Source organism: Eubalaena glacialis, chromosome 12 (genome assembly GCF_028564815.1).
Source record: "Eubalaena glacialis isolate mEubGla1 chromosome 12, mEubGla1.1.hap2.+ XY, whole genome shotgun sequence".
NCBI lineage: Eukaryota > Metazoa > Chordata > Mammalia > Artiodactyla > Balaenidae > Eubalaena > Eubalaena glacialis.
Window position 1 is genome coordinate 27,281,450 of NC_083727.1, and position 25,177 is coordinate 27,306,626.

The 25,177-nt window shown below is 37.7% G+C and overlaps 1 protein-coding gene across 3 annotated transcripts in view; it reads left to right on the plus strand.

The window, feature by feature from the left end:
- MAP3K5 (mitogen-activated protein kinase kinase kinase 5) overlaps positions 1-25,177 on the plus strand; it is a 216,838-nt gene that overhangs the window by 75,531 nt on the left and 116,130 nt on the right. For 2 of the 3 annotated variants that reach the window (XM_061206961.1, XM_061206960.1), the window contains exons 3-7: positions 3,286-3,309; positions 9,174-9,367; positions 10,159-10,327; positions 11,496-11,602; positions 13,881-14,051. In XM_061206961.1, coding sequence (XP_061062944.1) covers positions 3,286-3,309; positions 9,174-9,367; positions 10,159-10,327; positions 11,496-11,602; positions 13,881-14,051 — 665 coding nt within the window. The remainder of the gene's footprint in view (positions 1-3,285; positions 3,310-9,173; positions 9,368-10,158; positions 10,328-11,495; positions 11,603-13,880; positions 14,052-25,177) is intronic. The other variant, XM_061206959.1, reaches the window with a different exon arrangement.

Sequence of the window (25,177 nt, forward strand, 5' to 3'; positions counted from 1 at the left end):
TTCAGTGCACTCAGCCCTCACCACAGCTCCCTTCATCACCACCTCCATTTCTGTGCCAGATGCACCAAACAGAAATCATGGTAGAGTAGCTCCTGTGCTGGGCATGAGGACATCTCTCCTTCCACTGGCGCAAGGACAGTGCTGACTCTGATAGGCCGTTAGCCAAAAGTAAATGATAGAATACAGACTTGGAAGGGACCAGTGATCACTCAATCCAATTCTTCATGTGTTATATTAGAGAGAGGTGAAATGGCACGTGGCCACTCAGGAGCAGAGCCAAGACTTACACATATCTATCCTAATTCATAGTCCAATATTTTATACATTCATTAACTAATTAATGTATTCGTCCTTTTATTGAGCACCAGCTATATGCCCTGCAATCTGCTAGGCAATCAGTGGGGATACAAATATGAACTAAACATGGCTCTTGCATCCAAGGAACTCATGATGTAGGATAGGAGAATTGTACGAAGCAATATTTGCAATGTCGTACATGCAGTGCTTCAGAGAGGTCCGTATGAGGGGTCATGAGGGCAAAAATAAGGACATCACCTGTTTCTGTTAGGAGGTTAGGTGTCATTGAAGGCAGTCAAGGCCTGCTTCACAGAGAACAGGTTTCTTATGCTATACGCAGAGCATGCTGTGTGGTACAGGATGAAGATAAGGGTGTGTTTGTTTTTGTTTGTTTTTGTTTGTTTGTTCTTTTGTTTTTTTACTTAGAGGGATGAGAGAAGGACATGCCTATCTCAGGAAAGGGTGTGGTTTGCTACTCTGGAGAGATACTCCATAAATTAAGTTTGGAAAATCCCGCATGCTATGTTCCTGGTTTTGTGATTATCCAATATTTTCCTGTTTATGTTTTTCATGAACCGTGTGTGTGTGTGTGTGTGTGTGTGTGTGTATGGATGGGTAGAGAGATGCATTAACTACCTGTGAAACACTGTGGGAAAAGCCACTTTCAACCTTCCTCAACAACATCACTCATTTGTCTCTTAATTTCCATCCCCCAGGGCACCACCATTGTCCAAGTCCTTATTTTGGCATCCCTGGGCTTTGGCAGTAGCTTCCTAAATGCTTTTTCCCATCCAATACTAAATACCACTATCTAATTCATATTTTTAAAACTTTAACAATGTTTACCTTTTAATTATTTGTCTTTCTTGGGTAATGCATTCACCTGATACAAAAATTTATAAGTGCAAAAGGCTATGTTAGTGAAAAGTCATGCTCCCATCCTTGTCCCCCAGCCAGCCAGCTCCCCTCTCCATTGGCAACCACTGTTAATAGTTTCTTGTATATCCTTCCAGAGAGATTTTAGAAATACACAAATCAGAATTTTCTTTTTCTCCCTTTTATATACATAAATAGGAGCATAGGGTAACAACCATTCTGTCCTTTGCTTTTGTTCACTTAGCAGTATATCTTGGAGACCTTTCCATATCACTCTGTAGAGAACTTCCTCATCCTTTGTTCAGCTGCATTGTATTCCATCGTATGGAGGGACCATAGTTTATTCAGCCAGTTTCTAGTTGATAGAACATTCGTGTTGTTCCAAACCTTTGCTTTTACAAACAATGTCCTTGTGTGTGCTGATACTTCTTAATGTATATCATTCACCTAAAAAAAAACACTTTTACTGTCATATGCCCAAATGCCCACACAACAAAGTACTTTATTTTGACATTCAAGGCCTTCTTCAGTAAGGCCCCAGATAACTGTCTAATATTATCAATGTGTGCCAAAATGAACTTTCTGTTTTAGCCCAATGATTGAATTCAAGATCTTTTTCAAGTACCCCTTTATTTCTCTCTTCTGTACTTCTCGAAATGATCTGTTTTCTTTAGCCCCCAGTAATAATATTTATAGTTCCCTAAATGGGCCTTTGTGGTTCCTAGTCCTCTAGCCTGGATCTCCACCTCCCTGCTTTGCCTTTGGAAGGTGTGACCTGTTCTTGGCTCCTCTTGAGTTCCACCTTCTCTGATGATCTTTTCAGCCTTCCTCAAACTCTAGGTACATCCTTCTCTTAGAAACCCCAGCCCTTGCTGTAGTATAGCTCTTTGGGTGTAGCATGTGTGTGCATACATGCCTGTGCGTCCAGGCTTATAATGTTTCTTTATAAATGTGTATATGTTCTTTTTTCATCAGCAAGATTGTGAGGTATTGATGGGTCTCTTTTAGTATTTTATATACATCTTTATGACTCTCACAATTACCCTGCACAATTCCTTCCTCTATAGATTTTTGTTTCCTCATCTGTTACCCTTAAACGTTCAAAAATCTTACATGCTGCTCCAAGCCAAAGCCCTCCTAGGTTCCCTTTTGCCCCATATTGATCCTGGGATGAATGACAGCTGGTCCCCTGGGCCTTGCGTTCCTCCTGTGCTCCTCTCTTACCTCGCCTGAGCTGGCTCCTCTTCTTAGCCAGATGGACCACCCTTTAGGCTCCATGAATGCCTTACATTTCCTGTTTCCATGGCAACATACATGCCATCTTTTCCAAAACACTGTCCCATCTCTCTTTCCTAAATCATGATTCCCCAACCTCAGTGAAGCTCTTATGCCACAGGCTCTTCTAGATTGTCTCTTCCACGTCTCTAGTCATTTTAAAGTCTAGGAATAATAATGTTAGCTAGCTTTATTGAGAACTTTCTATACACCAGACACGGTATAGCCACGTTATTTACATGATCTCACTTATTTCTCACAGCCTAGAAGATAGGGACACTGCCTGAAGTGTATTTATCACATTTCACTTCTTATGGAACAATACGTAACAATATTTATGACTAGTTATTGTCAGATGTCCTTATTGTCTACATGTGGATTTGCCCACTCTGACAAGTAGCCAATACCCTTTATTTCCAGCTTTATTCCAAGCATGCTGCTAGGTTTCTTCCCAGGGCATAAGTGAGATTGTGCTTTGGGAAGGCAAACTCGATTAAATCTCTTCCCAAAAAGATTGTAGCTATAAGATAATTCTGCACATACATACTCTGCAGAAATGATTTTTTGTTTATTCGGGTTTTGGATTCTACGTGTTTATGCTGTTTTCCTTCAACCGTAGACGGTACCTTTGTGCATTCTTGTCTCCTCCATCAGACTGTAAACTTAGATGCAGAAGCTTACTCTACACCTTCTGTTCACATTTTAAATTTCCAATTGCTAAATTAATAAATAATAAAATTGTTAATACAAATTTTTCTACATAGAATATTTTAATTAATTAGTTGAATTAATTTTGTATTAACTTCTGCTTTACTTTTCTCTTTTCTCATTTTTCAGGAAATCATTTGCCAGAAGAATACTGTGAGTATTTTACTTAACCCTTCCAGAAACTTTTTTATCTTTTCTTTTCCATCAACTGATCTCTGGTATATTTTCCATTTCTACAATTATTAGTTTCTATTTCTTTTTTTTCTCTTTAGAATTTCTAACATATCAATATAAATATGGGTTATTTTACATAAATATTCCTTTATAGTGAAACTTTATACTAATGGGAGATGACACTGATACCTGTTTTCTTCTATATGTAATTATGTTTTAGAAAAAAATTTCCATACTATATTCAATTTTGTGTAATTATGAGTGTTACTAAAGCAGCATATATACATGCAATGATACACACACATATGTATATGTATGTCTATCTGTATATACACATATATAGATATCTATGTCTATATATACACTGTATTGATACACTATATATACAAATTATAATATACATATACACACATATGGAGATTTGTATCGATATATTGATATATACATACCTCTATCATCTTTATATTGGTACTGACTTAAGTTCCTAAGTCCTTTTTTTCTTTTATAATATCACACACATTCTATTCTTTTTTTTAAATTAAATTTATTTATTTTTAATTTATTTTTGGCTGCATTGGGTCTTCATTGCTGCCCACGGGCTTTCTCTAGCTGTGGCGAGTGGGGGCTGCTCTTCATTGTGGTGTGTGGGCTTCTCATTGCGATGGCTTCTCCTGTTGCGGAGCATGGGCTCTAGGTGCGCGGGCTTCAGTAGTTGTGGCACACGGGCTCAGTAGTTGTGGCTTGCGGGCTCTAGAGCACAGGCTCAGTAGTTATGGCACACGGGCTTAGTTGCTCCATGGCATGTGGGATCTTCCCAGACCAGGGCTCAAACCCGTGTACCCTGCATTGGCAGGCAGATTCTTAACCACTGCGCCACCAGGGAAGTCCAAGTTCCTAAGTCTTGTAGACCACACTTTAAGACCTTTGAAACCACACTGCAAAGTTCTTACCCTCCACACAGAATTAAACAAAAGTTAAAAAGTGATAAAAATAAATTAAAAATTTTTAAATGCATGAAAGATAATTATAATATATTCTGAAATCAGCCTTGTTATGCCAATGGTTTTTCATTTTGGAAAGTAAGCCAGTATTTAAAACCTTAAAGAATGTATCTCTGAAACTTAGAGTGGAAATAACATACTACATAAAGATCTGCACATGACTCCATTTAAGATGAGGATAAGATTAAAAGTACAATGGGTAAATTTCCCTTAGATTGGAAATTTAAGAAATAAAGATTTAAGAAATTTAAGAGTTCAGATCAGAGACTCATTGCAGCATAAATAATGTTGCCATGATAAACTCATTCTTCACATCTCAACAGGAAATGAACAATTACTGCTTCATGCATCAATTCAGTGTAACAGATTTTGTGAGGCAAATGTTGATGGAACATGAACTGTGTGCCAGGTTTTGGGCTTGGTGCCACAAGAGACTCACTATGAAGGCTGAAAGTAGAGACAACCCATTCATAACTGTCCCAGGAGACAACAACCGGGAAGTGCCAGAGTCTCGCTGGGGGAGAAGGTCAAGCAAATAAGCAAACAAACAAATTAGAAATTAACATAAGGTAGTGTGCCAAAGAGTGGGTGCCCCTTCCCTCAAGCGGGGATGGAAGGTCTTTCAGAGGAGGTGGCATTTACCTGAATGGCAGGGAAGAGCTAATCATGCCCAGTGATGGGTTGGATGTGTGGGGAAGCAGGTTTATAAGTTGACCCTATACTGCACGTTATGAACAAGTCACCCATTGACTTGAGGAAGCTGCTGTGTTTCCGGTGCTGGGTGTCCTTCTCAAAAGTTGAGTATTTTGAGCATATATTTCAATATGTTTGACTGCTGAGAGCATATCTTCCCAGAAGCTTAATTCATTTTCCATACATACTTATGTTCACCTTTATGTAACCTTTAAAAATTGAAAAACAGATTTGGCATTATTATTTTTTAAAATAAAAGCAGTGAAGATAATCGGAGAGAATACATCTAGATTTTGAGCTGTGTGTTTTTATAGCCATGAAAACAAGCATGGGCCGGAGAGATCAGCCTTGTTATTTTGTGATCATGCCTTAGTATTTTGAAATGTAAAGAAATGTGCTGTGGTCTTTCTTTTTTGAGAAGTAGGTTTAAATATTTTAGAATTAGTATCTTATTAATAAAAGACAGTTGTTGCACCTGAAATGTCTTTTCTTGATCACATAGTCATTGTTTTTATTTGCTTTGGATTATTAGTTATTTCAAACTTGGGGTTTGGTAGCAATCTGTAAATAGAAATTGCAGTAATGATATTTCTAAGTTATATGTGAGCCAGCTTGGGAAATAAATGTTCCCTTATTATTAGTGTTCATCATTTTGAAAAAGTGCTTTTCTCAGCAGCTGTTATCTTTTTAAAAAACACGAAGGGTGGGAGGGAGATGCAAGAGGGAGGAGATATGTGGATATATGTATACATATAGCTGATTCACTCTGTTATACAGCAGAAACTAACACAACACTGTAAAGCAATTATACTCCAATAAAGATGTTAAAATAAATAAACTAATTAATTAAAAAAAAACAATCCGAAGTCCATACCCTGCTCCCCGCTCCCCCCACACACTTTCTCCCTGCTGCATGCTCGCTGGGCTGGCTGTCAGCTCAGGCCTAGAAGCATCCATGTGCTTCCTGCTGTTTACTGCTCTCCCCCTTTTTTGGCCATAAACAATGGGACATTGAAAAAAAATATTAAAAAAAAAAAGAAAAAAAATATTGCCTTAGAAACATAGGGAAGAGAAGCCAAAAAGAGCAGTGAGGCCAGGAACTTGGGAAAGCCTTACCATGCTGAATACCTTCAACAAGCATTCTGAAACCTCATCCCATGGGGTTTGAAGACAGTTTCAGGAATCTGATTTCCTCTGCTGTTTTCATGACTCTCATTTTCTCTCCTTACCCACCTACTGCTCAACACACACCCAGACATCTGGTAGTCATCCTCTCCCAGAATTAGTTTTACACAGATGCATTATTCCCCAATATCCAGTCTTTCAGTAATAATGTGTGCTGGTTCATGTCTTACATACAGATACACATGGTATTAAGGCTTCTGAGGATACAGAACTTTATCCAGCAGCAGAAGAAACTCTAATAGTGCTTTTCTGGTTTATTGGCTTCTCATCTGTTTGTCCTTATTTTGTGACTTAGAAGATTCAGAGCCTTTCTTTTGTAATTTTGAGTCCAAGTGCTTATCTAAAACAAGAGTATGTGATTCTGTTGCTCTTTTATGTAGCTCCCTCACAGCTTAAGCTCCAGAAACTTTGAAAAGCAATCTCTTGATATACTTGCCTTTCTTTTCTGTTTAGACAGTGGCTTGGGTAAAAGGATTAAAATGGTGGACCTGCTGTGGGATCTTGGTAACATTTTAGTAGCAGGATATGTTTATTTTTCCTCTTCCCCACTAGTCTTCCAATTATTGGTCCATGAAGGAGAACTTGCAAAAGGAACAATTTAATGTGCTTGATTTAAAAATCAAATCCCAACCTTTGGAGGTTCTTCTCGCACTTTAAATGGAAGTCATGTCCAGTTTCTGCTTCATTACCTGAAATACAAGTGCCTCAAAGAATAACATGTTCATAAATAATTAAACCTAGCCGTAAGGGCATTTGACACTTCTCATCTCTTTGCTACGAGGCAGTAACTTGGCTCATGCAGAGGTCCGTGCAAGGTGACCTGAGGCAAAGGGGTTGGTGTGCCGGCAGGTCAAGGCCAGGCGGGAGGGTGCCCAGCCCCCAAGCCATAATGGCAGGCCCTCTGGAGAAGGAGGTCCTGGCCTGGAGCCCGACACATCACAGCCCAGCTGTGTGACCTTGCCAAGCCTTACCTGAACCCTCACCTGTAAAATGGAGACAAGGTCCCCTCCCTCAGTGGGCTGTTGTGAATGTATGGCCATTCATTCCCTGGCACATGCCAAGGTGAATAAATGTTTGCTCTCATTTGTTTAGTTCGAAGGATAAGAGAAGTGATGCATCGTTCTCTGTAATTCTGACATGGAACAAATAATTTGGGCTCCTGGACTCCCTAGAACAGTGATAAATAGAGTTTTCCACCCATCTCATTCTAGTTTTCAGCCCCCTGCTTTTTGCTTTCTCTCTGGATTTTTCTCTTAGAGGTCTCTCCCATTTCCTCAGATTCAGCCATGCCAAAGAATTACCAGGTCTGTATTTTGGCTTGAAACTCTTTTACATTCCAATCACACATGTCCAACTCTGTTTTGGACATTATCCCTTTAGATGTCCTGTTCCCCTTAAATCCCAACCTTTCAAAAGTGTGCATGTCACCCTACCCACCCCAAATCAAATCTCACCCACTTGAAGTTCTTCTCATATTTTAACTGGAAGTCAGGCTCTGTGTATGATTCGTTACCTGATACATATCTAGTGCCCCCGAGTGTAATCTGTTCATAAATAATTAAGTCTGGTTCCGCCTTCTGAATTCTTGCTTTTTGTTAAGGATCCCACTCTTCTTTAAGGAGCCCCATTTACAACTCTGGAGTCACCTTTGATGCCTTCCTCTTCCTCTCTCTCAATATCTGTAATCAGCTGGCTGGTCTCGATTTTTTCTTCTTGATGTCAAGTGCACACGTCCACTGTTGCTGCTGCCAATCTGGTCATGCTTTGTAGCTTCCCACCTAATTTCCTTAAATCTCGTTTCTTTCTCTTTCAGTTCTTTCCGTTTTCTGGCCAGACTGTCAAAATGCACAACTTTGTTTATGTTTTCTTTCCTGCTCTGAATCCTTCTATGATTCCCACTGCCCAGCATATAGAGTTTGAAACCCTTATGTATTCACTTCTTCCCTGAGCCCTAAGCTCTGGTCAAGACTCACTTACTCAGGGGTGTCCAGTTCAATTTCTCCTTTATACTTCCCACCTCCACTTTTGTTTGCACCCTCACTTGGCATCATCAGGAGCGGACAGAAGGCGGTGCTGAGTGAGCGGAGAGTGGCACAGGCTGAGGCTGGAGAGAGAGGCAGCGTTTGGATAGTCAAGCCCTTGTAGGCTACAGTGACCTGTTTTATCTTCATGCCAGGAACAAGCGAGGGGGCTTGAAGCACCTGAGGGAAGTCATCTGATATAGGTTGTTGAAAGATCACTTTGACAGCTGGGTGGAAAATAGATTGATGGGCAAGAAGAGAAGCAGAGAGCCCAGCTAAAAGCCAATTACAATGGCTCGGGCCAGGTATGTTGGTGGCATGATCTGCAGTGTTGGCAGAGAAGATGGAGGGAAATGGACCAATACGAGGTGGAATAGACAGGACTTTGATAGGCTATGGAAGGAAATGGAAGCACCAAGGATAACGTCAGGGTCTCTAGATTTAGTAACTGGGACACTAATGGAGCCACGACTGCGATAGAGCAGCCTGGAGGGGAGCAGCTTATTCTGGCATCACTCACACATTGCTGTCACGTGGGCAGCCCTGAACTGTTAGCTCCTATTATTTCCATGTATTTATGCTGTGTCTCTCTGACTAAAGTTTAAGTTCCCTGAAGGCCAAAGGCTGTGTTTTAAGCTACCCTGTTTTACCTACAGCATATATCATTTTGCCTTAGCCATGAGAAATGGTGAATAAATATTTAATCAATTGATAGAAACTGTGCCATGCTTTTTTTAATCATCTGTAAGTCCTAATTATTTGAAGTAAGGAATTAAAGAAATTGGAAGAGATTTCCGTTTTCATAGGTCATTAAATGGGAAATGAGGTTTTTTTAAATTTACCTTCACATTCAGGATTATTATTTAAAAGTAGGATTTAGGGTTACGTCAGTGTGGAGTCTGCAGGCCAGCTCACCACCTCCTGGCGCCTCCTCTTTCCACAGATGTGCACTGGGAACTACACGTTTATTCCTTACATGATAACTCCACATAACAAGGTCTACTGCTGTGATAGCAGCTTCATGAAGGGCTTGTCAGAGCTCATGCAGCCAAACTTTGAGCTGCTCCTTGGACCCATCTGCTTACCTCTTGTGGATCGTTTCATTCAACTTTTGAAGGTGGCACAAGCAAGTTCCAGGTAAAGTTTAGTAATGCTATTTGGTGGTGATAAAGAAGTGTTCATCTACTTCATTTATTTGTGCAACTTATCGGATGTTTCTTACATGCAGTACTCAGCCAGGAACCAGGGAAAAATATATAATACCCTCTAAGTGGATAAAATAGATGCTGCCTCGTCCACCTCTTGCATTTTGTCCACTTTATTCAGAGGAGAACAACTTGAAATCAGGAAAAAAAAAAAAAAAAAGACTGTTAACTGTGTTGTAGTAATGTTAGAGCTAAAAATATATTCAAAGTACAGAAATATTATCTGAATAAATGTCCAGAGACTTTTAGTGTAAGGACAAGAACTCTCTAAAAATCGCTGAAAGCACTATTATATTTTAGTTAAGAGCAGTCATTTAGGTTGATAAATGGTGATGCTGGATCGGAAGGAAAATGTTATATTATGTTCAAATCACTGGCACACTTAATTTATTTAGAACAATTTCTACTCAAAACAGTAAAATGAAAAATAAAGTTTTAGCATTTTAAGTGGTACATTGCAGGGTCTTGGAAAATTCATTATCATGGAGTGTCTTTATCTTTAATTCTTACTGAAGCAAGTTAATTCTTACTGAAGCAAGGCAGAGTGTAAAAGAATAGGGTGCCCCAATTTTTCAATAATACCAGATAGATAAGGTGTTCATTCTGTGCATCTTAACGAACTGAAAGGTACGAATGCTGCAGATGTCTTTCCTTTCCTTATAAGATCATTGCTTTTCATTGAAATCTAATATTAACTCTAAAAAATGTGTGTTTTCCCACCAGCCAGTATTTCCGGGAATCTATACTCAACGATATCAGGAAAGCTCGTAACTTATACACTGGTAAAGAATTGGCAGCTGAATTGGCAAGAATTCGACAGCGAGTGGATAATATTGAAGTCCTGACAGCAGATATTGTCATAAATCTGTTACTTTCCTACAGAGATATCCAGGTGAGAAGCTGCTCAAAGTCACGTCTTTGTCATGTAGCATGTTGGAGGAATGAGGGAGTGTTAATATCCAGTTTTAGTTAGCTATTAAGTCATTCATGTCACTACATGTAATTTTTTATTGACTCTCCTAAGCTTTCCATCCAGAGATTTTATGATAAATGAAACAGACTCATATAAGTTAACCATCAGTGATTGTGAAAGACTTGTACGGTAAAGGTCTGACTTTTTCCTCCAAAAGAACAAAAAGAAAAATTTGCATGCATAGCTAATCTGCAGACAGCCTGTTCTATTCCATTAGCCTCCGGCACACCCATCAGTCAATAAGTGAAAGCTTTGTTTTGGCAAATAGCAGAAATTTTTAGAGCTTTCCAGACATATCTCTTACTCCTGGAATTTGTGTTGCTTGAAATTGATAGTGCTGGGTCTAACTAGATAGAAGTATGAAATGTGCAATTGATTAATTATAAAAATAACTTTAAAAATATATAAAGTAAAGCATGAACATGCAATATTATTTTTATTGGGATGTCTTAAAACTTTTAAATTATGGTAAGTAGCATGAAATCCTCTCTGAGTTGGGGATTTGCTATTGGATTTTTACAGTAAAATTTAAGCGACTTCTGGTTTCTTATTCCCAACCTTTCAGGCCCGAGTAAAGCGTCATGTGAACAACAAAGATTCACATACGTGGAAAAAGAGTGGCACTTAGGATTCCATGACTAGAGAGCTTACTTGTGTTGAAACGGAACGGTTTTGTTACTTATAACAGAAGTTCAATTCATTGCTCCATGTCCTTGATATTTTGGAAATTATTTCCCTGAAAGTAATTGATAAGACCCTGCATACCAGGAATCTGGCTCCAGGGAGAAGTAAACCACCCGTATTTAGACAATGTAGCATTACCATGTTAGGTGGTTTATTGTTTTTTAGGTCAGATGTGGTAACTCAATATTTCTAATGTTTTATCTATATAATCCAAACCCCTTATTTAAACAAACAAACAAATAGTTTCTTCTTGGTTTTAGATTCTTCAAAGCATTCCATGGGTTCTAGTTCTTTTTTTTTAATGCCCTTCTCGGATTCAGGGAGCTGGTTGGCCAAAGGCATTTCATTGTCAGGACTTTCTCCCAATGGTTTAATTCTGTGTTATTCTCCTCCTGTTTAAAAGGACTATGATTCTATTGTGAAGCTGGTAGAGACTTTAGAAAAGCTGCCAACCTTTGATTTGGCCTCCCATCACCATGTGAAGTTTCATTATGCATTTGCACTGAATAGGTAAGAAGAAAAAGTTTCCATCCACAATGTGCTAACATATTATTTTTTAACCTCCATATTCTTTCTATGGTATGTTTTTGCTATAGCCTTGCAACCACTCCCTATTAGAATGTAATGTTAATATTTCTACTTCAGCCATGTAAAATATAGGAAGCATGCATTCTGATTTTTTCTGACTTTTTTGTCAGTAAAAAAATGTCCCTCAATGCTTGTATATTTAAATTCTAAAAATTCTTTTTCTTCTCTGTCAAAATTTGTATTTGCTATTTATATATTTTTTAGGATTTTTTAAATTCCATGGATATGATGTTATCTTTAAATGTACTCAACACCAAATGATTATTTACACAATAATTAACTAAAGTAGGGATAGTTATATCTAGGTGAACATATTCCTAACCAGAGAATATGTTCACTGGGATTGCCCTGAACATACCTAATTATAATTAAAACTCTGTGGGCCACATTTTAGGTCATGTGTCCATGAATCTTCTAGGACCAGGACTAACACTGCTGCTTCCAGTGCTGCCTCCACGCCTTCTGTTGGCATCATGGCTGGCACCTACCTCAGTGCCACTTGCTACCCAGCGTCACCGTGGAGGATCATCCCTGCGCTGGCCATAGAGAGGCCTAGAGCACTGAACTGTCCAAAACTTAGTTGTGATGTTCTCTGCCATGGCGGAGAGTTGAATATGTATGTAATTACTACAACTGGAGAGAATGATAAAAAGAAACAAGGAGGGGACCTCACATCTATTATTCATTTGCCATGAAGGCTTAATTATTTTACCGATGAGGAAACTAAAGAGGTGGAGTAAGCATATCGTAAAACTGGGGCTCAAACCCAGATCTAGCTGATGCTGGTATTTGTGTTCTTCATCACCAGGTTCTCCTGCCTTTGTCTCCAAAGAAAAGTCAGCATGATCTTCAACCAGAGATTGTGTGTTTCCTTTTTTATCTACCCAAACTCTAGAAATTGCTAACTTTATCAGTACATGTATAATGAAAGTCTATTTTATCTCCCCATTTATTAAACATCTTTTTCTTTAGATTTGGCAGAGTGAGATGAAACCTCCAGAGATTATCTGTTCCAACTGGTTTTCAAATAAATCCTTTTTGAAAGATGAAATGAAAGACGGAATGAAATATATTCTATATTGAAATGAAAAATGAAAGTCCATAGAGCCTCTTATATTTTCCTTTATCCATATTTTGTCTCTGTCTTTCCTACAATAGAATCGAATGAAATGATAAATGTATTTGTATGCAGCATTATTCTAAACTCAAGGTATTTAGTACAAAGTGTAAAAAGGAATTTCACGCACAGAAAGATTTAAAATAGTAGTTGAGAATACAAATAACTCTTTTTATATAACAGTTTTATTGAAATATAATTCATATACCATACAATTTTATTTAAAGTGTACTATGATTCAATGGATTTTAGTGTATTAACAGAGTTGTGTGACCATGAACACCAAGACTTTTAAAACCTTTGTATCACCACCAAAAAAAGCCCCCTCCCCATTAGCAGTCACCCTCCCATTTCCTCTCAAATCCCCCAGACCTAGGCAACCACAAATCTACTTTCTGTCTCCATAGATTTGCCTACTCTGGACATTTCATATGATGAGCTCATACAACATGTAGTCTTTGTGACTGGCTTCCTTCACTTAGCACAATGATTTCAAGGTTCAAGAAATAATTCTTAAGAGAATTTTAATCTTTGAGAACAATCTATACATACTCGCTGATTTTAAAATGAGCTATATAAAGCAGCTTCCTAGATAATCAATTGGTCACGTGTAGAAAATAAGTGACTCTTGGGTTAAAGTTGGGTTGTTGGTATTGTCTGTGAATTAGTTTGCTCAGTGTTTCAGAGTAAAAGCCATTGAAACCTATAGCATCAAGGTTTTGTCTCTGTTTGGATTCCTTGACTCTGCCCCATTCAAGGCCACAGACTGCATTCCTAATCTCACTCCATCAACTTAAATTTGCACAGAGACTGCAGGGAAATTGGAAGGACTCTGGATGGATAAGCACAAATCTATCACCATTAGCAGAAAAGCAACTCAAAAGAAATCCTTGTTAAATGCAGTAGACATGCAAATAGGATAAAAAGATTTACAGAAGACTTTCAAAATATAATTGTTGTTTTTATCTTGCCAAACTTCACTAATGTGAATCAATATATTAAATAGAGTTTTAAAAAGATAATTGGCCTAAACTGCTTCTGTAATCTATACTGAAACAATGATGTTTCCCTCCTCTACCTTAGGCGAAATCTCCCTGGAGATAGGGCAAAAGCTCTTGACATTATGATTCCCCTGGTGCAAAGTGAAGGGCAAGTTGCTTCAGATATGTATTGCCTCGTTGGTCGAATCTACAAAGATATGTTTTTGGACTCTAATTTCATGGATTCTGAAAGTAGAGACCATGGAGCTTCTTGGTAAGTGCACAGGATAAGATACTCGATAAATCCATAACATAAAAAATTGTTTGCAAATGAGTGTTAAATTATTGTTATTATCCTTTTGATTGTGTATTATGAAATAAATCTCACAATTTATAGCTTTAGTAAATAATTTTGATAGAATTCATTTAATAAGGCTGAGTAAAATGGGATAAATTGGTTGAAAAGATAATGATTTAAGAAAAAAGAATTTTAAAAGGTATTATAAAGTATAATACAATAAAAATATAATTTGGGGGAAAATTCAAGAGACATGAAAGAAGACCTGAATGGAAAAATATACCAAGTTTGTGGATGAGAAGACTTGATATTTTAAAGATGTTAATTCTCCACAGCAGGGCTTTTCATGTAATTCAACAAATTGATTCTAAAATTTATTCGAAAAACTAAAGGGCCAAGAATGGGCAAAGCAATTTTGGAGAACAAGGTGGAGGGACTTGCTCTCCCAGATAACAAGACATACTATAACAATGTAATAATTAAGATGTTGCAGTATGAGTGCAAGCATAGACAAATAAAACACTGGAACCGAACAGAGAAGCTGGAACAGACTGAGATATATAGATTTGAGATTAGATTTATGACATGGTATGCTTCATGAGCCAGAGTGGAAAGAATAGACTCTTCAGGAATGGTACTGGGAAAATTTGTTTATCTGCTTGTAAAATAAAAATGAATCCCTAGTCTAACCCATGCACAGAAAATAAAATCCAAGTGAATTAAAGATCAAAATTTTTTTTAAAAACAACCTTTAGAAAAAATATTTTTAGAATAAAATATACAAACTGAATTTATGACTTTGGGATAGGAAAGAATTTCTTAAACAAGGTATTTTTAATACCATAAACCATAAAAGATTGGGAAAACTAGAGTCCACTAAAATTTGCATCTGCTCATCAAGGTTCTGTCTTTTGGACAGAGTAGGTTCTATTGCACTGATCGTCCTGCCAATAACAATTATAAACATTGGAAAAACACTTTAAAAAAAAGTTTGAAAGCTCTGAAGAGTGACTAAAAGATAGTAAGAGACTGAAGAGTTTTAGATCTTTAGATGAAGGGTATCACATTAGATAAGATCCACTTTTAAATGCTTTTTCCTTTGGGGGAGCTCTCTGATCTGCAGGCACAGGGCGGTTAGAACTCAAGATGAAAATCATAGTTTCACTGGTTGGAGGAGTTAGTCTGAGGCTGCCAGAGTGCCTGGAAATTGAGTGATAGACCCCCTAAATGAAGGAGCCACAGAGAAAGCCCAAAATATAAGTATAAACTGCCCTTCCATTCTTGGCTGACCCCTGACATGTGCACATGTGGGGTAAAACTCAAAGGAGTTCAGCAGAAGGCTGGAGCAAAATAGCAGCCAGAAGGCTGGAGCTGAACAGAGATTTCAGCAGTTGTGTAATGCAGGAGAGACAGAGTTTGGAGTTTGAACCTCACCAAGTCATAGGGGCTTGGGTAAACAGTTTGAGCTTTCCACTGAAACTCCAGAAGGTCCAAGGCTTCAGAATAAAAAAACTACATCCCAGGACTAAGGAAAATTAAGAGGAAAACCAAAACAGAGCCACCCTAATAAAACCTAAAACCAAGATTCCACATGAACAAGGTGAACTGCCAGTGATTTATTTGCATGTTGGAACAAAATTCAACACTCTTAAGAGGAAGATAACAGAATCCAAACTCTCTACAACATATCATTCCAAAATGTCTACTACACCATCAGAAGCTACTAGATTTGTGAAGAGATAGGAAAGTATGATCCATAGTAAAAAAAAAAAATCAGTCAATAGAAGTAGACCCACAGACAACAAAGATTTTGGAATTAGCAGAGAAGGATATTAAAATAACAATGATAAATATGTTGAAGAGACTACTGGAAAAGATGGATATTATGGGTGAAAATATGAAGAATTATAGGAGATAAATGTAAACTGGAGAAGAACCAAATGGAAATTCTAGAACTGAAAATATAGTATTCAAAGTCAAAATTCCATCCAATGGGATTAATAAATAGGACACAATACAAGAAAGGATCAATAAACTTGAAAAGAGGTGATTAGAAATCATTCAAACTGAAACAGAGAAAAGAAAAAGATTGAGAAAGAAATTAATGGTCTCAGTGACCTGTGGAATAGCATTGAGCAGTCTAACATACGTTATTGGAGTCTGAGAAGTAGAGAAGAGAGATGATATATCAGGAAAAATATTTGAAGAATTAGTGACCAAATATTAACCAAATCTGATCAAACAAACAAACAAACAAACAAAAACAGCCCACAGATCTAGGAAGCTCAGCAAAAACCCAAGCAGGGTAAATACAAAGAAAAAAATTCCTCAGGACCTCATAGTCAAATTCCTGTAAAACAAAATTAAAGAACATATCATAAATGCAGCCAGGAAAAAAGATACATTATATTCAAGGGAAAGAGTGAGTTCTGACTTTTAATCAGAAGGAAGCCAAAGACAATGGAATAACATCTTTAAAGTACTTAAAGCAGAAAACAGTCAACCAAGAATTCTCTACCCAGTGATAATGTCTTTCAAAAGTGAGGGTGAAATAAGGATATTTCTTGATAAATAAAAACTGAGATAATTTGTTGCCAGCAGACCTTTACTACAAAAAATGTTAAAGGAAAATCTTTAGGTTGAAGGGAAGTGATACCAGATGGAAACATGGATCTGTCAGAAGGCATGTAGAGCACTGGAAATGGTAAAAATATTTATGAATACATAGAAAAGATATCATCAACAAAGTAAAAAAATAAACCACAGGCAGAGAGCAATGCATGTAACCAATATGGGATTTATATTCAATATATATAAATAACTCCTAAAAATACTTAAGAAAGAAAGAAAAAAGATTAAAAATGGGCATAGGAGAAGAGCAGATCACTCACAAAAGAGGAATCACAAATGGCCAACGAACATATTTTAAAAAAATACAAAAAATGCTCTACCTACAAGCTAAAACAGACATACCATTTTACACTATGAAGATTAACAAAAATTTATGAATTTGACATTGTCAGTTGTTGGCAAGGATGTTTGAGAAATGGGAGTCCTAGTCCACTGCTGGTTGTGGTAGAAAATCTTATGACTACTTAAAGATTTTGGTATTATCAAGGAAAGTTGGCAGTTAGCCTTCCCTAGATCCAGCAGATCTACTCCTAGTTTATACCCTAGAGAAATTCTTGAAGTTTCTCTACATAAAAGTTAAAACATAAAAAGAAATAATCTTAAAAGAGTTGAGCAAAATAACCAAATGGCAGGATACATAGAGTATGATTTCATTTATAGAAACTTTAAAAACAGTCATACACATCTAGTAAAAGTAGAGACGCATGAATGTACATCATAAATTCCCAATTCAGTAGAATAGTTACCAGTGGGGAAGGAGTAAAAAGGGATCGTGAAATGCTTCACGTGCAGCTGCAAGAATATTTAAAACATTTTATTTCTTAAGTTGAGTAGTGGGTATATGAGTGGGAAGTGTTGCTTATATTATCCTTCTGTACTTTTTAGTATTTCTAAAATGTTCCCCAAAGAGTGCCTGATTTAAAAAAAATATTAAAGGAGGTAGACTTACAGAAAGAGACAAATACCATATGATATCATTTATATGTGGAATGTAAAGCATGGCACACAGGAACCCATCTACAAAACAGAAACAGACTCACAGATGTAGAGAACTGACTTGTGGTTGCCAAGGGGGAGGGGGTTGGGGAAGGGATGGATTTGGAGTTTGGGGTTAGCAGATGTAATTATACGTGGAATGGATAAACAACAAGGTCCTACTGTGTAGCACAGGGACCTATATTCAATATCCTATGATAAATCATAATGGAAAAGCATAGAAAAAAGAATGTATATATACATGTATAACTGAATCACTTTTCTGTACAGCAGAAATTAACACAACATTGTAAATCAACTATACTTCAATTTAAAAAAAAAAAAGGAGGTTGACTTAGTTCAGGTGTTCCTCAATGATAGCCGTAACTTTTTTAAAATTGTGAAACAGAAATCTTAACGTTTCAAAATCTTGTATCACCTTAGCAGTTTAATGGTGGCCTGAAATTGGGATAATAGGTTATAATAAGGGAGGAAAACTTCCTAGATTTTCATTGACAGCTTTGGTTTGGACTTTTAAATTTGTATTATAAATTGTTACTGCAATTCAGAGAGTTTTACTGTTTCTCTTAACCAATTTTTCCCCTGCTGTTATAAAAGAGAAATGTAACCATGCAACCTTTCTATTACCAGAAGATTTCCACTTTTAGAAGATTCTTAATTGTAGGAGAATTAGAATCTGATATTTGGAAGCACTGTGCTGGTATAAATGCTTTGATTTGGCAGTGATAATGAAATGCATAGGTAATTTTTAAAAGCCTGATTTTCATGGTCAGCAGATTCAAATGGAAAACATCTTATGAAGTTAATGTGCATCGTGCACAGGAATAAAATAGAAGTGTTTCCCCATTTGAAAAACCAAACAATTTAGACTACTGAGAGCTTTCAAGGTCACATAAAGTTCAATAAAGGAACACAGGTTTTTTTTTCTGGTTGTGTTTTTGTTTTAACTTTCTATACTTCCCGATTCTGGCTCCTTTTCAATGGTTCCCATTTAGCTGAGGAACATTAACTACATTAACTGTCTCTCAAAAGATCTTTGTGTTCAAAGTCTTCAGGTCAAATTGAAGATGTCAGTTTTTTATGATTTCATTTTAAGCTATTCATTAATTTTCTTTTTTTTCCCAATTTATTTTATTTATTTATTTTTGGCTATGTTGGGTCTTCGTTGCTGCGCAGGCTTTCTCTAGTTGCGGCGAGCGGGGGGCCACCCCCCACTGCGGTGCGCGGGCGTCTCAGTGTGGTGGCCTCTCTCGCCGCAGAGCCGGGCTCTAGGCACGTGGGCTCAGTAGTTGTGCCACACGAGTTCTAGAGCTCAGGCTCAGTAGTTGTGGCGCACGGGCTCAGCTGCTCCGCAGCACGCGGAATCCCCCTGGACCAGGGCTCGAACCTGTGTCCCCTGCATTGGCAGGCAGACTCTCAACCACTGCGCCACCAGGGAAGCCCTCATTAATTTTCTAGTAAGAACAGGGAAAGCAGTTAGAACTCAAAGCCTTTTCATGGGAAGAGCCTTAGGAGTTGACCTGGGTGTGTCACTCACTGATTTATCGAGTAATATAAGAATGTCACTTCTACTGTAGATTATCTGTCTGTAACCTGCCATTATTATCATTATATCCATTTGTCCTACAGGTCGTTAAGAACAATTCCCCCCTATTTTAAAATGGGTGTTTTTTCATGCCCTCACACTTGTAAAGCCACTTCAGTATTTCTTAGTGTTTCAATCCAACTCCCACAGTCCTGCAAAGACACTCATTCATGTTGGTGTGTTGGCATCATCTGTAACCTCCCTTTCTGTTAGAGCTGAGAAGTAAAAGCATGTTGTCAAGGTGCTGACCTAAGAGGGCATTACCGAGGTTATTAGGCATCTGGCCAGACTTACCCAGGATTATGCATTTCTTGAGTCCCAGAGAGTTGTTGCAACTGACCTTTTTTGACCCATAATCCTCTGAGCTTTCACTCGTCAAGTGCCGTGATGGGATAAGGAGTGAGTGGAAGGCAGTCAATCCCTAAAGCTTCTTTCCATGGAGAGTTTCCATAGCCTGAATCATTTTCTGTTGGCTTGAATGGACAGTCATCTACTGAGCATGGAAAGTTTAGGATAAGAGCTTCAACTCAATAGAAGAAGAGCCCCAAGCAGTTGGGATTACAATGGCACATAGAACTCTTTCTTGAAATTTCCCTTCTTTTTTTAAAAAAATTTATTTTATTGTAATTAATTTATTATTTTTGGCAGTGTTGGGTCTTCATTGCTGAGTGCGGGCTTTCTCTACTGCGTTGGCAGGCAGAACCCCAACCACTGCGCCACCAGGGAAGTCCCGAAATTTCCCTTTTTAACATCTTTAATGAGTTTACTGTTCCTGACTTACACCACAGGGAGAAAGCTTGACACTCCTCTGAGCATTCATTGTGTTTGGTATGAGTACTATTATCAGGGCACTTTTTTACTTCTAGGGAGATCTTCTAATGCACGTCTATTTTCTGAGAGGTTTACTTGGGATTCAGAATGCAGAAATACAAAATAAGAAAAAAGTTTATGGTTTAGATTTTTTTTAAGTTTGGAGAATAGTAATATGTTGTAGAACAAACTTTACTTGTTGAAGCGTATCTGGGACAGAGGGTGAATGGTTTAAAGGAACACATCCTGCTGATTTAAGTATAAAAAAAGAGTAGTTCTCTAACATTTGATGTTTTTCATTGTCACTTCCTTAGTTATTTTTGGTCACTGAAGCTCTTGCGGATGGCTAAAATAATGCTAATTTTTTTCTGTATGTAAGTTTCTATAATCCAAGTTAAGGTATGAAAAATGCCTTTTTGATCTTTAGGTAACTAAACTGAGTTTGACTTTTAGTTATTAAACGGTTGTAGCTTTTTTATCATGGCTTGTCAATATAAAGTTAAATATAAGTTAAAGAAAGCAGCAATGGTACCCGTCACAAGTGCTGGTTTGAGGATGTTTGGGGCTACTATAGAATCAAGAGCAAGGTCGGGACTTTCCTGGCGGTCCGGTGGTTAGGACTCTGAGCTTCCACTGCAGGGGGCGTGGGTTCAATCCCCTGTAGGGGAACTAAGATCCCACATGCTGCAAGGTGCGGCCAAAAAAAAGAGCAAGGCAAGAGAGTGAAGCTGGGAGGATAGCCAGCTTTCAAAGGAAATATTGTGACCCAAGAGCCTAGACTTACATCCTAAAATAAAATAAAATAAAATAAAATGCAAAAAACAAAACCCACGGAGTTTCTGAAGTGACAGACTGAAATGGAATGACCCAAGGCAATATTATGGACCATGACTTGGAGGTCATGGAAGGTTCATTGCCAAGATTATCTCTACAACTTCTTTTTTAACCTAATCTGAAAAAAAAATAACCACAAAGTAGTTATGCTGCATTCATATGTAGAATGACTTACTGAGAACATTTTGATATATGCAGTATTTGTTCAATAGGTAGAAATAATAATCAATCCCTTAAACATTAGAGTTCACATAAGGTTTTTGTATATGTTATTAACCACTGGAGGCTTAACACACCTTGTAAAGTAGGCAAGGCTGACATTTTTCTTTCCATTTTACAACTAAGGCTAGTGAAACTCAAAGAACTTAAGTGAATTTCTTGATGTTTTGTGATTAATAAAATTTCAAGTACAATTTTTTCAGTTCCAGTGTTGTTTTTAGTACATCCTAGGCTCACTTTCCTGGAATTTCTAGGAACAAACATTTCTAGGAATATCTGTACTGTTTTGTTGAGGAGGCCTGGACTTTTGGGAGACCGACATGAAATAAATGTTGACTCAGTACTTGGAAACAGTGTGATCTTAGGCAAATTACTTAACCTTTAGGGAATTCAGTTTTCTTATTTGAAAAATAAGAATAATACATACCTAGATGAATTAGAATGTTCTTAGCATCCTAAAAGTAGCCGAATACCTTACTCCAATGGGCTTAAGCAATAAGAAAATGTAACTTCTAAAGCATGAAGTCCAGAAATAGGGCTGGGTCTGGTTTAGGTTGAGTTGGCAGCTTAAAAATGTCAGCCGAGTCTGTTTCCTTGTTATTGCTGTGGGTGGCTCTGCCCTCAGTCTGGCCTTCTTAGAGTTGCAAGGGGCTGTGGCCATTTCAGGTATCTATCTAACTTAGCTATGCCAGGTCTGAGACAGGAGAAAAGGAGGCCATCACTTTTTGTATCTTTTTCTTAGAACTAAGAAAACACTCATAAAAACCTACCCCACACTTTCCTTACATTTCTTTATGCTTCTAGTATTTCATCATCACCCCAACACTACACAAGTCACTAGCAAGGAAGATGGCATTATTACAAATGGTTTAAACTCATCACTTTAGGAGGAATAGATGCTCTGTTTGAGGGATTAAATGAAGCAACATATGTTCAAGTCCTGGAATTTAGTAGGCCCTTACAGTTATATCCTTAGTATATAATATGAGAAAATATTTTGTATTTCTTTATATAATGTTATATTTATCCATGTTCAAAATGGACATTGACTAGATTAATGGGTATTGATTAGATTCCTTTTTCCCAAAATATTCCTGAGTTTCCTTTCTCTTATTTCTGGATCTAGTTGAACATTTTAGCTAATGAGGGAAAAGAGAGTCTGTATACTTTGTACATAGGACTTGCTAGAATTTCATATATCAGTACCATAGCTGTCATGGGGTCACCTGGGATAGGCACTGATTGCTTGAAATCATATTTGGTTTTAGAGATCATGGTATTCTTGAGGGGAGATAGGAAGTCATTTTCAGAATTTTGAAAGGGAATTAGGTGCCTATACTGTATTAGCATAATCATGTCTCCCTGTTGTAATGCCAAAAAAGATCCATAGCCAGGAAATTAAAAACATTAAGTCTGTTTTTAGCATTAATACGTTCATTTTTCCATAGTAACTTGGGAAAGAACAGACAGCTTTGCCTTATCAACTAATTTTCTTTTACGTCAGTGACAGTGCTATTCAAACAGTCATGTGTGCCTAATAACTGTTTAGTTTTTACATGATTAATGGGGTTGGCTTTACTTTGGAAGAGTTATGTAACAAACCAATCGACATACAAATAAAGACCAATGTCTATTTTCCATTTGCCAGATTAGCCCTTTTTTTTTCTCCTTGGCTTTGAGATATCTTTCTCTGTGTTATCTCTATTTCTACCACCCTCTTCCCCCCTCCCAGAGTTTTATCTCACCATTATTTCACTGACATTTTTGTTTAGTCCTTGGTTGTCTCTATAAGTGAGTTTCCAAATTTTGGATGATTTTTATCCTTAGAACACAAAACCTGAAGAGTTCTTCGTAACTCAGCGTGACACCCAGCTCATTGGTGTCCAGATGTAGATGGCTCTTAAGGGACCAGCAATTCCAGGATGACCTGGAGACTTGGGTAAAACACAGAGTGTGTCCATGATTGCTTTGTAAACAAGTGCCCTGGTGCATTGCTCTCATGCCTTGACCTTGATTTAATATGGGATTCAACAGATGACAGATTGCGTGAAGCTCTGTTGTGGCATGACCAAGTCGAAGTCCAAGAATGGTCATATTTAATAAGTCACTGTGGAGGTTTTCTAATTGTGGCTAATGAGCATTATGCACCTAAGGAGAGAAACTAAGGCTTACCTTCTGTAACCCAGTCGTCAGAGGGATGAGTGAGAGAACTAGATGTTTGCCCAGGCATTATGATGAAAAGGAAGGAGCATTTGGAAGAATAGGGGTGATTTCACTTAGTGAACCAAAGCAGTTGTTTCCAGGCCTGGCTGGATATCAGAATTGCTTGGGGAGTTTTTCAACTATGCAGAGTTCTTTGTCCCTGGAAATTTTGCTTAGTGGGTCCATTTTATTGAATAGATTAACCGTGATTGATAATATGACTGTTCCTTTTTTATTAAATGTTTAGACTTTCCCTGTATTTTGCTGTCAGTCCCTTCTTCCTAAATCTTTACTGCTCTTCATATCTTTAAAGACTAAGTTTAAACCCCTGGCCCTACCTCCCCTTCAGAGCTTTCCCGAATCTGTCTCCTCCCATCTTCCCAGCCTTCTTAGAATATGGGTTTTGCATTTTAATTTGAGGGAATTGGCAGTTATTGGAATGATAAGTTTAGATTGGTCATAAACATGTGAGAACTCTTCACTCTCAGGAGCAATCAAGTAAGTGCCCATTAAAATCCTGAGCTGTGCTTTCTTGTTTTCAATTAGCAAGAATGAAAAGAGCCGAGAATACTTTCATTTGGCATGGGTGCGATATAAAAGTCTCTCTCCTGTACTGGGAATGTGAATTGGTAAGAACTTTCTGGAACGCAGTTTGGCATTATGTATCGAGAGCCTTGAAATAATTCATGAAATAATTCATGTTCTTTAATCCAGTTATGTACTTCGTACACTATCCTAAAAAAATAACAGATATGGAAACAAAGATGTGTTTACAATGTTCCTACACTGAATTGTATGGTAACGAAAAATTGGAAGAAACCTAAATGTCCAACAGTAGGGAAAATGTTAAATGGAAGGATAACATCCCCAAGTGATGGAATATCATTCGTTCAAAGTTGTGTGTGTGGAGGGTTGGTGGTAAAAATATACATAAATAAAACTTATCATTTTGACCATTTTAAGTGTGTGATTCAGTGGCATTAAGTACATTCACACTGCTGTGCTCTCATCACCACTGCTCACCCACAGCCTTCTCAACTTGCAAAACTTAAAGTCTGTACCCATTAAACAGCTTTCGATTCTCCCCTTCCCCCAGCTCCTGGCAACCACCATTCTTCTTTCTGTCTCTCTGAATTTGACTACTCTAGGTATCTCATATAAGTGGAATCATATAGTATTTGTCTTTTTTGTGAATGGCTTATTTTACTTAGCATGATGTTCTCAAGGTTCACCATGTTGTAACATGTGTCTGAATTTCCTTTTTAAAGGCTGAATAATATTCCATTTTATGTATATACCACATGGTGTTTATCTATTCACCTGTCAGTGGACACTTGGGTTTGTTTCCGCCTTTTGGCTATTGTGAATAAATGCTGCTATGAACATGGGTGTACAAATATCTGTTTGAGTCCTCTGCTTTCAATTCTTTTGAGTATATGCCCAGAAGAAAATTCGGGTTTTGTGAATTCCTTTCTTCTTTTTTTAAAAATTTTTTTGGCTGCCTCGGGTCTTAATTGCGGCGCATGGGCTCTTTGTTGTGGCACTCAGGCTTTCTCTCTAGTTGTGGCCTCCAGGCTCCAGGGCACATGGGCTTTGTAGTTTGTGGCACACGGGCTCTAGTTGAGGCGCGTGAGCTCAGTAGTTGTGGCACTCAGGCTTAGTTGTCCCACAGCATGAGGGATCTTAGTTCCCCAACCAGGGATCGAACCTGTGTCCCCTCATTGGAAGGTGGATTCTTTACCACTGGACCACCAGGGAAGTCCAGAAAATTGTGGTTTTAAACAAATATTTAATAGTAACATGCTTCATGATATCATATGAAAAT